The sequence below is a fragment of the Oncorhynchus gorbuscha genome, linkage group LG10 (assembly GCF_021184085.1).
Source record: "Oncorhynchus gorbuscha isolate QuinsamMale2020 ecotype Even-year linkage group LG10, OgorEven_v1.0, whole genome shotgun sequence".
In the NCBI taxonomy this organism is placed as follows: Eukaryota; Metazoa; Chordata; class Actinopteri; order Salmoniformes; family Salmonidae; genus Oncorhynchus; species Oncorhynchus gorbuscha.
The window spans coordinates 96,591,753-96,605,970 of NC_060182.1; the positions used below are offsets into that span (position 1 = coordinate 96,591,753).

At 45.7% G+C, this 14,218-nt stretch overlaps 1 protein-coding gene across 2 annotated transcripts in view; it reads left to right on the forward strand.

Moving 5' to 3' along the window:
- The window catches only part of LOC124046802 (DDB1- and CUL4-associated factor 5-like), a 47,997-nt gene extending 44,351 nt beyond the window's left edge, over window positions 1–3,646 (forward strand). The window contains exons 9-10 of one of the 2 annotated variants that reach the window (XM_046367562.1): window positions 424–570; window positions 713–3,646. In XM_046367562.1, the coding sequence (XP_046223518.1) occupies window positions 424–570; window positions 713–1,885 (1,320 nt within the window). In that variant the 3' untranslated portion in view covers window positions 1,886–3,646. Of the gene's footprint in view, window positions 1–423; window positions 571–703 lie in introns of both variants that reach the window. The other variant, XM_046367561.1, reaches the window with a different exon arrangement.
- The last annotated feature ends 10,572 nt before the right edge of the window (window positions 3,647–14,218 follow it).

A 14,218-nucleotide genomic window follows, 5' to 3' on the forward strand; every position in this document is an offset into this window, starting at 1 on the left:
CTCTCCCGCAGCGGCTCTAGGTCCCCTCTCCCGCAGCGGCTCTAGGTCCCCTCTCCCGCAGCGGCTCTAGGTCCCCTCTCCCGCAGCGGCTCTAGGTCCCCTCTCCCGCAGCGGCTCTAGGTCCCCTCTCCCGCAGCGGCTCTAGGTCCCCTCTCCCGCAGCGGCTCTAGGTCCCCTCTCCCGCAGCGGCTCTAGGTCCCCTCTCCCGGCTCTAGGTCCCCTCTCCCGCAGCGGCTCTAGGTCTCCTCTCCCGCAGTCCCCTCTCCCGCAGCGGCTCTAGGTCCCCTCTCCCGCAGCGGCTCTAGGTCCCCTCTCCCGCAGCGGCTCTAGGTCTGTACCAGAAGTGTGAAAGCTGATACAGGCTTTCTAAACCTGACCTCTGCCTTGTCTCTTCTCGTCTCTCCTCTTCTCCCCCCCCCCCAGGCGTGGAGCCCCTACCAGCAGACAGAGAGTCTGGGCGACCTGGATGGTTGTGTGGAGGATAAGTCCAGGAGTCTGTACAGCCATGAGGAGTATATCAGTCTGGTGCTGAACAGCAGCAGCGGTCTGAGGCACGACTACGTCTCACAGGTAACACACACACACACACACACACACACACACACACACACACACACACACACACACACACACACACACACACACACACACACTCTTGGGGGATGAATTGAAGTACGATTGCATCTTTCTCATGTCATCTCAGTCCATTCAGGAGGATCCTCGTATGATGGCCTTCTTTGACTCTCTGGTTCGTCGGGAGATCGAGGGCTGGAGTTCGGACTCAGACAGTGACCTGAGTGAGGGGGCCATCCTGCAGCTCCACGCCAGGGGACGACGCTCCACGCGGGCTGTAGGAGACGGCGCCGGGGTCCTGGTTGGTGCTGCTTCACCTGTACATCCCGCTGCTGCTATGGGTGACTCGGACCACTCCTCCTCATCCTCATTGGCTGCACCCGAAGCCTTGGGGGCGGAGCCGCTGCTGCCCAGGAGTCGTCAGCGACATCACCAGTCTGCGTTCTTATTGGACCTGGTGGGAGAGGACTCTGATTCCTCTGGGTTCTGGCTGGACCCCATGCCACGCCCCAGCCCCCGAGACAACTCCACCCTCTCCAGCCCCACATCCTCCCCCGCTGGGGCCTCCTCCAGCTCCTCCACCACCTCCTCCACCAGCTCTGAGGACGAGGAGCGCCGCAGGGTCAGCACCAGGCAACGCAACGCCGCACGGAGGCGCCGCATGCACTTCCCCTGCAGGCCCAGTGGAGGGCGCCCTGAGTCCGCCCAGGCCCTGTACCCCGGGGGGGTCGACTCCTGCTCCTACCCCAAGATCTCCATGGATGAGGCCTCATCCTCCTCCGCATCCTCCATGGAGCTGCAGCAGGGCCGGGACTCGGTCCAGATCGGACCCCACAGAAGGAGCTCGAAAACGGGGAGATGTGCCAGCAATTCGGGCAGACTTACCGGTTCCAGCCTTGCAGTGTCTCTGGACAGCCAAGACGACCTTCTCATCACCTCTCAGGAAACCCTGCAGCAGAGGACCGAGTCCCGGGAGGGAGGGGTGACGGGGGCTGCTTTAGAGAGGATGGACAACAGTAGCTGGGTCTCCTCTTCCTCCAGACATCACCACAGCCCCCACCAGACTGAGATGACTGAAGTGCCAGTAGACCGTCTGGCTTCAGACCTGTTTGCGTCCCCAGATTCCAGGGGGGAGAGGGAGGCCTTGGCCGGGAAACAAACGGACACTAGGAACCAGGAAGAGGAAGAGGCAGAGGCAGGGCTGTCTTCTCAGAGAGGCCAGGCCCCGACCCAGGGGGCGCTAAAACGGACTCACCTGGGGTCCGGAGGTCAAGGGTCAGGGGAGGGGTTAGAGAAGAAGTTGAAGAGATGATGATGACGCCTGTCGTGGGAAGGTGATCATTTGGTGAATGACTGATGTTGTCCCACATTACCCTATTCCCCGTGGCCCTCAAACCTCTCCTCTCCTCTGGGACGTTGCACACCATCGTTGTAGCCCTGAACTACCTCATCTGATTCACCTTGTCAAGGGCTTGAGGGTTAGTTGACTAGTTAAATCAGGTCTGCTAGCTCTGGTATAGATTAAATACATGGAACAACTGGGGGGGTCCCAGTAACACTGGCCCATGGAACAACTGAGGGGTCCCAGTAACACTGGCCCATGGAACAACTGGGGGGCCCATGGAACAACTGGGGGGTCCCAGTAACACTGGCCCATGGAACAACTGGGGGGTCCCAGTAACACTGGCCCATGGAACAACTGGGGGGTCCCAGTAACACTGGCCCATGGAACAACTGGGGGGTCCCAGTAACACTGGCCCATGGAACAACTGGGGGGTCCCAGTAACACTGGCCCATGGAACAACTGGGGGGTCCCAGTAACACTGGCCCATGGAACAACTGGGGGGTCCCAGTAACACTGGCCCATGGAACAACTGGGGGGGTCCCAGTAACACTGGCCCATGGAACAACTGGGGGGGTCCCAGTAACACTGGCCCATGGAACAACTGGGGGGGTCCCAGTAGCACTGGCCCATGGAACAACTGAGGGGTCCCAGAGGAGAGGTCTGAGTAACACCACTTTTCACCAGGAGCCAATAGTCAACAGTAGTATACTATGTAAAGGAAAGGGGGTCATTTCGGATGCAAATCTGGCTTTTCGTTTGTGTTTTTTACAGTCCAGGTTCTTGGTTTGGTGACACTAAAAAGGGTGTCGCAATTTATAATTTTTGCGCCATTGGGACGTGCATTCTGCTAAGAGTAGAACACAGTGGCTATGAGGGCTTGGCCCTCTGTCTGTCAATCAGAACATACTGGATAATGATTGGTCCAATATTACTGGGGCAGCAATGCATTCTGGAACTTCTAGAAATTGTCATCACTTCTGAGGTCAAACCAATAGATGACATTAAATATTACAAGATCCAAAAATATGTAATAACATTGACAATGGTTTTGTGAATGCACTACTAGTTAGTCATTTAGTCTTAAGGCAGAACTTGTATTTTTGTTTAAAACATTTTTACATTAAAATATGGCCGGTTTAGTTTTTTTGTTGTTGAAGAAAACAGGTTCAGGACTAAAAGCTTTGAGTCATTTAGAGTTTTCAGTGAGATTCTTGGTGAAGTGTCAGCATTTCTGTGGCTAATCTGTTGTTGCCATGCAAACAGCTGGCTAATCTGTTGTTCCCATGCAAACAGCTGGCTAATCTGTTGTTGCCATGCAAACAGCTGGCTAATCTGTTGTTGCCATGCAAACAGCTGGCTAATCTGTTGTTGCCATGCAAACAGCTGGCTAATCTGTTGTTGCCATGCAAACAGCTGGCTAATCTGTCGTTGCCATGCAAACAGCTGGCTAATCTGTTGTTGCCATGCAAACAGCTGGCTAATCTGTTGTTGCCATGCAAACAGCTGGCTAATCTGTTGTTGCCATGCAAACAGCTGGCTAATCTGTTGTTGCCATGCAAACAGCTGGCTAATCTGTTGTTGCCATGCAAACAGCTGGCTAATCTGTTGTTGCCATGCAAACAGCTGGCTAATCTGTTGTTGCCATGCAAACAGCTGGCTAATCTGTTGTTGCCATGCAAACAGCTGGCTAAACTGTTGTTGCCATGCAAACAGCTGGCTAATCTGTTGTTGCAAAACAGCTGGCTAATCTGTTGTTGCCATGCAAACAGCTGGCTAATCTGTTGTTGCCATGCAAACAGCTGGCTAATCTGTCGTTGCCATGCAAACAGCTGGCTAATCTGTCGTTGCCATGCAAACAGCTGGCTAATCTGTCGTTGCCATGCAAACAGCTGGCTAATCTGTCGTTGCCATGCAAACAGCTGGCTAATCTGTCGTTGCCATGCAAACAGCTGGCTAATCTGTTGTTGCCATGCAAACAGCTGAATGGCGGCATTTAAAAAAATAAATAGTTTCAGTGTTAATAAGGATGATAATTGTTTCTGGTCTCTCTCCGTCCTCATCCAAACCCCTCAGCAGCACATGATTTATTCTGGTTTACTTCTTCAATTAAAGAATCATTCATTGTCTGGTTACACTGATGCCATTTGAGATGGTTTTTCTCTCCATTTATATAGATTTTTAAAATCAATTTACAATGATAAAAATCTCATTTTACTCTCACCTTTTCAAGACACCCAAAGGATACTTTGAATTAAATGGCAAATTGAAACAATAACCGACGTACGTTGTCTTTTAGTGTACCATTTCATTTCTCTAATTGAAAAGAGATCGTATGATGTTTCTGAACCGCACAGTACCAAGTCACCATGGCAACGAAGCTTCAACACTGCAGTGAAAGAAATGTGACCCTGAACAGACCACAGACTGGAGAATACAGAACACAGAATACAGAACACAGACCACAGACTGGAGAATACAGAACACAGAATAGAGAACACAGAACAGACTGGAGAATACAGAACACAGACCACAGACTGGAGAATACAGAACACAGAACACAGACTGGAGAATACAGAACACAGAACACAGACTGGAGAATACAGAACACAGAATACAGACTGGAGAATACAGAACACAGACCACAGACTGGAGAATACAGAACACAGAACACAGACTGGAGAATACAGAACACAGAACACAGACTGGAGAATACAGAACACAGAATACAGAACACAGACCACAGACTGGAGAATACAGAACACAGAACAGACTGGAGAATACAGAACACAGACCACAGACTGGAGAATACAGAACACAGAATAGAGAACACAGAACAGACTGGAGAATACAGAACACAGACCACAGACTGGAGAATACAGAACACAGAACACAGACTGGAGAATACAGAACACAGAACACAGACTGGAGAATACAGAACACAGAATACAGACTGGAGAATACAGAACACAGACCACAGACTGGAGAATACAGAACACAGAACACAGACTGGAGAATACAGAACACAGACCACAGACTGGAGAATACAGAACACAGAACAGACTGGAGAATACTATGGAGAATACAGAACACAGAACACAGACTGGAGAATACAGAATACAGACCAAACCAATCTATAGTCTGGAGAATACAGAACACAGACCAAACCAATCTATAGACCGATCTATAGTGGTTAGACGTTCTAGGAATATAAATGCAGGTGTAGAAGCACGGTGGCTAGGAAAAACTCCCTAGAAAGGCCAGAACCTAGGAAGAAACCTAGAGCGGAACCAGGCTATGAGGGGTGGCCAGTCCTCTTCTGGCTGTGCCGGGTGGAGATTATAACAGAACATGGCCAAGATGTTCAAATGTTCATAAATGACCAGCATGGTCCAATAATAATAAGGCAGAACAGTTGAAACTGGAGCAGCAGCACGGCCAGGTGGACTGGGGACAGCAAGGAGTCATCATGTCATCATTCAACAAACAATTGAAGTCGGAAGTTTACATACACAATAGCCAAATACATTTAAACTCTTTTTTTTTTTTTTTTTTTTTTACAATTCCTGACGTTTAATCCTAGTAAAAATTCCCTGTTTTAGGTCAGTTAGGATCACCACTTTATTTTACGAATGTGAAATGTCAGAATAATAGTAGAGAGAATTATTTCTTTCAGCTTTTATTTCTTTCATCACCTTCCCAGTGGGTCAGAAGTTTACATACACCCAATTAGTATTTGGTAGCATTGCCTTTAAATTGTTTAACTTGGGAAGCCTTCCACAAGCTTCCCACAATAAGTTGGGTGAATTTTGACCCATTCCTCCTGACAGAGCTGGTGTAACTGAGTCAGGTTTGTTGGCCTCCTTGCTCGCACGAGCTTTTTCAGTTCTGCCCACAGATTTTCTATAGGATTGAGGTCAGGGCTTTGTGATGGCCACTCCAATACTTTGACCTTGTTGTCCTTAAGCCATTTTGCCTCAACTTTGGAAGTATGCTTGGGGTCATTGTCCATTTGGAAGACCCATTTGCGACCAAGCTTTAACTGATGTCTTGAGATGTTGCTTCAACATATCCACATAATTTTACTGCCTCATGATTCCAATTTTTTTTGTGACGTGCACTAGTCCCTCCTGCAGCAAATTACCCCCACAACCTGATGCTGAAACCCCCGTGCTTCATGGTTGGGATGGTGTTCGTCAGCTTGCAAACCTCCCCTTTTCCCTCCAAACATAACGATGGTCATTATGGCCAAACGGTTCTATTTTTGTTTGAAGGTAGGCCTCAAAATACATCCACAGATTCACCTCCAATTAACTCAAATGACGTCAATTGGCCTATCAGAAGCTTCTAAAGCCATGACATCATTTTCTGGAATTTTCCAAGCTGTTTAAAGGCACAGTCAACTTAGTGTATGTAAACTTCTGACCCACTGGAATTGTGACACAGTGAATTATAAGTGAAATAATCTGTCTGTAAACAATTGTTGGAAAAATTCCTTGTGTCATGCACAAAGTAGATGTCCTAACCGACTTGCCAAAACTGTAGTTTGTTAACAAGAAATGTGTGGAGGGGTTGAAAAATGACTCCAACCTCAGTGTATGTAAACTTCCGACTTCAACTGTAAATACTGGACCAAACTCAACAACAGGTTTATCCTTTTTCAGTCTATGATCATCATTCCTGTGTCAGTGATTATTCAATGAAAACAGAAATCAGCTGTGGTAACCGTCTACATTCCGGTCACTTTATTGTAAATATAATGTACATCCTACTGTCATTTTTTAATATAATATCCTTTCTCGATTTTGTTAGATAACATTTTTAATACGCCGCTATTTATAGTACCAACTAACAGCAGCTAGCAATTTCAGTGTAATTGATGGGAGAGGAATTCCACAGGGTTATGCTAGGTCTCTACCCAAAAGAAGACTTCATTCACAGTGACCTAAGAGTGAGCTGAATTACCATAAAAGGACTAACGTCTTCTGATCAGATGACAAAAGAAGCCACGCCCTCTCAGACTGAAACGTGTTCCAACTGGCACCCTATTCCCTACACAGTGGTTAAAAGTAGTGCACTGTAAAGGGAATGAAGGGAACCGTTTGGGACGCAAGCTCAAATTCTCCTAACAGTGGAAGGATTGTTAGTGGGGCAAATGATATCATCATCTGTAGCTGTCTGTCTTGGAATCCATGATTCTAGTAGGATGTCTTCAGGGCCAATGTCTAGTCAATGGCCTATTCTTGTTTTAGAAAAAGTCTGTCTACGGTCCTCTTCTGTCCTCTCCTCGGTCCTCCTCTCCTCGGTCCTGCCCTTGGTCCTGCCCTTGGTCCTCCTCTCCTCCGTGACCGGAAACCGATAAGTGGTCGAGGAGAGCATCAATTCATTATTAGGCAAATGGAAGACGTTCCCTTTCCTCAACGCCTATCCTCAATTATCTATGACCTTTTTCAAAAGGAAGTCGAGAGAGGACTCAGGAGTTGAGCCAATCCAATTGAGAATAGGCCATATTGTTCGAGGTTATCGCCAGAGGATATCCTGGGGCTAAGTCCAGAGCACACACTAACATACCTATCCCTTCTAGTCATTCTGTCTATGCCCTTCTAGTCATTCTATGTCTATGCCCTAATGCCCTTCTAGTCATTCTATGTCTATGTCCTCAAGGCCTTCTAGTCATTCTATGTCTATGTCGTCCTCAAGCCCTTCTAGTCATTCTATGTCTTCATGCCCTTCTAGTCATTCTATGTCTATGTCCTCAAGCCCTTCTAGTCATTCTATGTCTATATCCTCAAGCCCTTCTAGTCATTCTGTCTTCATGCCCTTCTAGTCATTCTATGTCTATGTCCTCAAGCCCTTCTAGTCATTCTATGTCTATGTCCTCAAGCCCTTCTAGTCATTCTGTCTTCATGCCCTTCTAGTCATTCTGTCTATGCCCTCAAGCCCTTCTAGTCATTCTATGTCTATGTTCTCAAGCCCTTCTAGTCATTCTATGTCTATGTCCTCAAGCCCTTCTAGTCATTCTATGTCTATGTCCTCAAGGCCTTCTAGTCATTCTGTCTTCATGCCCTTCTAGTCATTCTATGTCTATGCCCTCAAGCCCTTCTAGTCATTCTATGTCTATACCCTCAAGCCCTTCTAGTCATTCTATGTCTATGCCCTCAAGCCCTTCTAGTCATTCTATGTCTATGCCCTCAAGCCCTTCTAGTCATTCTGTCTTCATGCCCTTCTAGTCATTCTATGTCTTCATGCCCTTCTAGTCATTCTATGTCTATACCCTCAAGCCCTTCTAGTCATTCTATGTCTATGCCCTCAAGCCCTTCTAGTCATTCTATGTCTATGTCCTCAAGGCCTTCTAGTCATTCTATGTCTTCATGCCCTTCTAGTCATTCTATGTCTATACCCTCAAGGCCTTCTAGTCTTTCTATGTCTATGCCCTTCTAGTCATTCTATGTCTATGTCCTCAAGCCCTTCTAGTCATTCTATGTCTTCATGCCCTTCTAGTCATTCTATGTCCTCAAGCCCTTCTAGTCATTCTATGTCTATGTCCTCAAGCCCTTCTAGTCATTCTATGTCTATACCCTCATGGTGTTGGAGACCTGAGGGATGACAGCCCAGACAGTATTGTTATTGGAGGTTGTCTCTCTCCCTCAACATAGTGCTGCAGACCACAGCAGTGTGAACATCCAGGCAAAGCTGTCACTGTGACTATGTCCACAATGGCAACCCCACGGGCCACGGGTCAAACGTAGTACACGATATAGGGAATAGAGAGCCATTTGGGATCAACTTTACAGGAAATAGATTGACATCCTTCACTCCCCCACGACACAGCAGCATCTTGTTTTTTTTTACTGTTACAACTATCTTCTTTGTAAAGAATTGTGAAATATTCTCATGTATGTAAAGGGAAATATTATGTTTTTGAGTCATATTTAATGCATTGGGGCACTGAGGCTGCACACATTCAGCCCTCGTTGTTTTGACAAGGAATTGACCTTTTACTCTCGGCTCACAATTTAAAAGCTTGATACTTTATTTATACAACCGTTCTACAAAAAAAACATTGTCATTGTTTTCCCAGCTAGTTATCCCATACAAGGAATGATATCTGTAACTGAAGGGAAGGATGGCTGCATTTGAATTCCCTACAACATGGTTGGAATACCTTGGTTAGATGCCAGAGAACGATCAAACATTGACACACACACACATACACACACACCACACACACACACAGTCTTCACACACACACACGGTCTTCACACACACACACGAGCTTCACACACACACACACACACACACACACACACACACACACACACACACACACACACACACACACACACACACACACACACACACACACACACACACACACACACACACACACACACACACACACACACACACACACACACACAGTCTACACATACACACACAGTCTACACATACACACACACACACACACAGTCTACACATACACACACACACACACACACACAGTCTTCATACACACACACAGACACACACACACAGTCTTCATACACACACACACGATCTTCACACACACACACACACACACACACACACACACTCACACACACACACACACACACACACACACACACACACACACACACACACACACACGGTCTTCACACGACCTCCGTCTCAAACTCAAAGCTGCTTGTCTTACTATTTCCTGTTGTCTCGACATGTCATGTGATCAGTCCTCCAAGACAGAAATGACTAGACCAGAGAAAGAACTTGATCAAATTATAATTAGACAGTAACTTATGAATTGAAGAATGGCGCTGCAATGGATAGCTTCTGTTTTACGGGCTCCTGGTCAACATTATTATTATTATTATTATTATTTTTAATAATCATTACTTTTTTTTTTGTTCATAATGTTTCCCCCATTGTTTTTCCATGACCGAAAAGGAGCTTCTGGACAGCAGAACAGTGATCACTAACCTTGATTTGAATTAAGATTCCCCCCCCCCCCTCTACCGTCCGCTACCGTCCGTTCTATTGCCGAACGTACACACTGGACGTTATATTCTAGAACATTCTCCCCCTCTGTGTTGACACACTGGACGTTATATTCTAGAACATTCTCCCCCTCTGTGATAACACACTGGACGTTATATTCTAGAACATTCTCCCCCTCTGTGTTGACACACTGGACGTTATATTCTAGAACATTCTCCCCTCTGTGATAACACACTGGACTTATATTCTAGAACATTCTCCCCCTCTGTGATAACACACTGGACGTTATATTCTAGAACATTCTCCCCCTCTGTGATAACACACTGGACGTTATATTCTAGAACATTCTCCCCCTCTGTGATAACACACTGGACGTTATATTCTAGAACATTCTCCCCCTCTGTGATAACACACTGGACGTTATATTCTAGAACATTCTCCCCCTCTGTGATAACACACTGGACGTTATATTCTAGAACATTCTCCCCCTCTGTGTTGACACACTGGACGTTATATTCTAGAACATTCTCCCCCTCTGTGATAACACACTGGACGTTATATTCTAGAACATTCTCCCCCTCTGTGTTGACACACTGGACGTTATATTCTAGAACATTCTCCCCCTCTGTGTTGACACACTGGACGTTATATTCTAGAACATTCTCCCCCTCTGTGATAACACACTGGACGTTATATTCTAGAACATTCTCCCCCTCTGTGTTGACACACTGGACGTTATATTCTAGAACATTCTCCCCCTCTGTGTTGACACACTGGACGTTATATTCTAGAACATTCTCCCCCTCTGTGATAACACACTGGACGTTATATTCTAGAACATTCTCCCCCTCTGTGATAACACACTGGACGTTATATTCTAGAACATTCTCCCCCTCTGTGATAACACACTGGACGTTATATTCTAGAACATTCACTGGAGAACAAACTGGACTTTGCTTTGTTCGAGACTATAATATCGTATATTTCTCAGAGACGTGGCTGAACAAGAACATGGATGATATGAATCTAGCAGTTTTTTTTCCCATTGTCGGGTAAGGTTAGATGGGAGTGGGGGTGGTGTCTCTGTTAACAGCTGGTGCTCGCTAATATTAAAGGACGTGTTGAGGTTCTGTTCACCTGAGGTAGAGTATCTCATGATAAGCTGCAGATCATACTATTTACCAAGAGAGTTTGAATCTGTTTTTTTTTTCTTCGTAGCTGTCTATTGTTACCACCACAAACCCGATGCTGTCCTTATTCGGCTCGTTGACTGAGGTCTTAAGGCCATAAGCAAACAGGAAGACGCTCATCCAGAAGGGATCCTATTGGCCCCGTGATTTTAATGCGGGGAAACTGAAATCCGTTTTACCTCATTTCTACCAGCATGTCACCTGTGCAACTAGAGTAGACAAAATTCTAGATGACCTTTACTTCACACACAGAGACGCGTACAAAGCTCTCCCTCACCCTCCATTTGGCAAATCTGACCATAACTCTATCGGCCTCATTCCTGCCTACAAGCAACAACAAAAAACTCAAACAGGAAGTACCAGTAACGCACTCATTACTGAAGTGTTCTGATGAAGCGGTTGCTAAGCTACAGGACTGTTTCGGTAGCACAGACTGGAATATGTTCCGGGACTCATCTGATAACATGGAGGAGTTTACTATGTCAGTCACCGACTTCATTAATAAGAGCATCGACTGACGTCGTCCCCACAGTGGCCGTACGTACATAAAGTGCCCATAGAAAGTATTCACACCCCTTGACTTTTTTCAAATGTTGTTTGGTTACAACCTGAATTTAAAATGGATTACATTGAGATTTGGTGTCACTGATCGACACACTATAATGCCAAAGTGGAATTAGGTTTTTTAGAAATGTTTACAAAAATGAAAAGCATAAATAAGTTCAGGAGTAAAAATGTGCTTAACAAGTTACATAAGTTGCATGGGCTCACCCTGTGTGCTATAATAGTGTTTAACATTCTTTTTCAATTACTATCTCATCTCTGTACCACACACATACAGATAATTGTAAGGTCCCTCAATCCAACAGTGAATTTCAAACACAGATTTAACGACAAAGACCAGGGAGGTTTTCCAATGGTTCGCAAACAAAGGCAACTATTGGTAGATGGGTAAACAAAAAAGCAGACATTGAATATCCCTTTGAGCATGGTGAAGTTATCAATACACCCAGTCACTACAAAGATACAGGTGTCCTTCCTAACTGAGTTACCGGAGAGGAAGGAAACCGCTCAGGGATTTCACCATGGAGGTCAATGGTGACTTTAAAACAGTTTACAGAGTTTAATGGCTGTTATAGGTGAGAACTGAGGATGGATCAACAACATTGTAGTTAGTCCACAATACTAACCTAAATGACAAGAGTGAAAAGAAGGAATCCTGTACAAAATAAAAAATATTCCAAAACATGCATCCTGTTTGCAATAAGGCAAGTAATACAGCAAGAAATGTGGCAAAGAAATTAACTTTATGTCCTGATTACAAAGCGTTATGTTTGGGGCAAATCCAACACGTCACTGAGTACCACTCTTCATATGTTCAAACATGGTGGTGGCTGCATCATGTTATGGGTATGCTAGTCATCGGCAAGGACTAGGACAAGGTTTTAGGATAAAACAAACAGACTAGAGCTAAGCACAGGCGAAATCCTAGAGGAAAACCTGGTTCAGTCCGCTTTGACACAGAGGAAGACAAATTCACCTTTCAGCTGGACAATAACCTAAAATACAATGCCAAATATTCACTGGAGTTGCTTACCAAGATGACATTGAATGTTCCTGAGTGGCCTGGTTACAGTTTTGACTTATTTTGGTTTGTAAATCTATAGCAAGAGTTGAAAATGGCTGTCTATCAATGATCAACAACCAATTTGAAAGAATAATGGGCAAATATTGTAAAATCCAGGTGTGCAAAACTCTTAGACTTACCCAGATAGATTCACAGCTGTAATCACTCTTAGAGACTTACCCAGATAGATTCACAGCTGTGCTTTATATTCCATGATTTTGGGGGGAATTTCTCTTCCACATTAGAGTATTTTGTGTAGATTGTTGACAAAAAAATAGAATTAAATCCATTTTAATCCCACTTTGTAACCACAAAATGTGGAAAAAATCAAGGGGTGTGAATACTTGCTGAAAGCCCTGTAGCTGTACATATCCCAACCAGAAGCCATGGATTACAGGCAACATCCGCACTGAGCTAAAGGCTAGAGCTGCTGTCTTTAAGGAGCGGGACACTAATCCGGACGCTTATAAGAAATCTCGCTATCCCCTCCGACGAACCATCAAACAGGCAAAGCGTCAATACAGGACTAAGATCTAATTCTACTACACCGGCTCGGACGCTCGTTGGATGTGGCAGGGCTTGCAAACTATCACGGATTACAAAGGGAACCCCAGCCGCGAGCTTCCCAGTTACTCGAGCCTACCAGATGAACTCAATTCCTTCTATGCTCGCTTCGAAGCAAGCAACACTGAACCATGCATGAGAGCACCAGCTGTTCTGGACGACTGTGTGATCAGGCTTTACGTAGCTAATGTGAGTGCTTCTACACCTGCATTGCTTGCTGTTTGGGGTTTTAGGCTGGGTTTCTGTACAGCACTTTGAGATATCAGCTGATGTACGAAGTGCTATATAAATACATTTGATTTGATTTGAGTAAGACCTTTGAACAGGTGAACATTCACAGATTGATTACCATGACGCATACTCAGAACATGCGCTGACCAGCTGGCAAGTGTCTTCACTGACATGTTCCTTCTCTCCCTGACCCAGTCTGTAATACCTGCATGTTTCAAGCAGACCCCCAGACTTCCTGTGTCCAAGAACGTCAAGGCAATCCATCTAAATTACAATTGCCCTTTTGCACTCGCATCTGTAGCCATGAACTGCTTTGAAAGGCTGGTCATGGCTCACATCAACACCATTATCACAGAAAACCTAGACCCACTCCAATTTGCATAACGCCCCGACAGATCCACAGATAATGCCATCTCTATTGCACTCCACACTACCCTTTCCCACCTGGACAAAGGGAACACCTATGTGAGAATGCTATTCATTGTCTACAGCTCAGTGTTCAACACCATAGTGCCCTCAAAGCTCATCGCTAAGCTATGGTCCCTGGGACTGAACAACTCCGTCTGCAACTGGATCCTGAACTTCCTGATTTCCTGGGCCGTCCCCAGTTGGTGAGGGTAGGCAACAATACATCCGCCACGCTGACCCTCAACACAAGGGCCCCTCAGGGTTGCATGCGTAGTCCCCTCATGTACT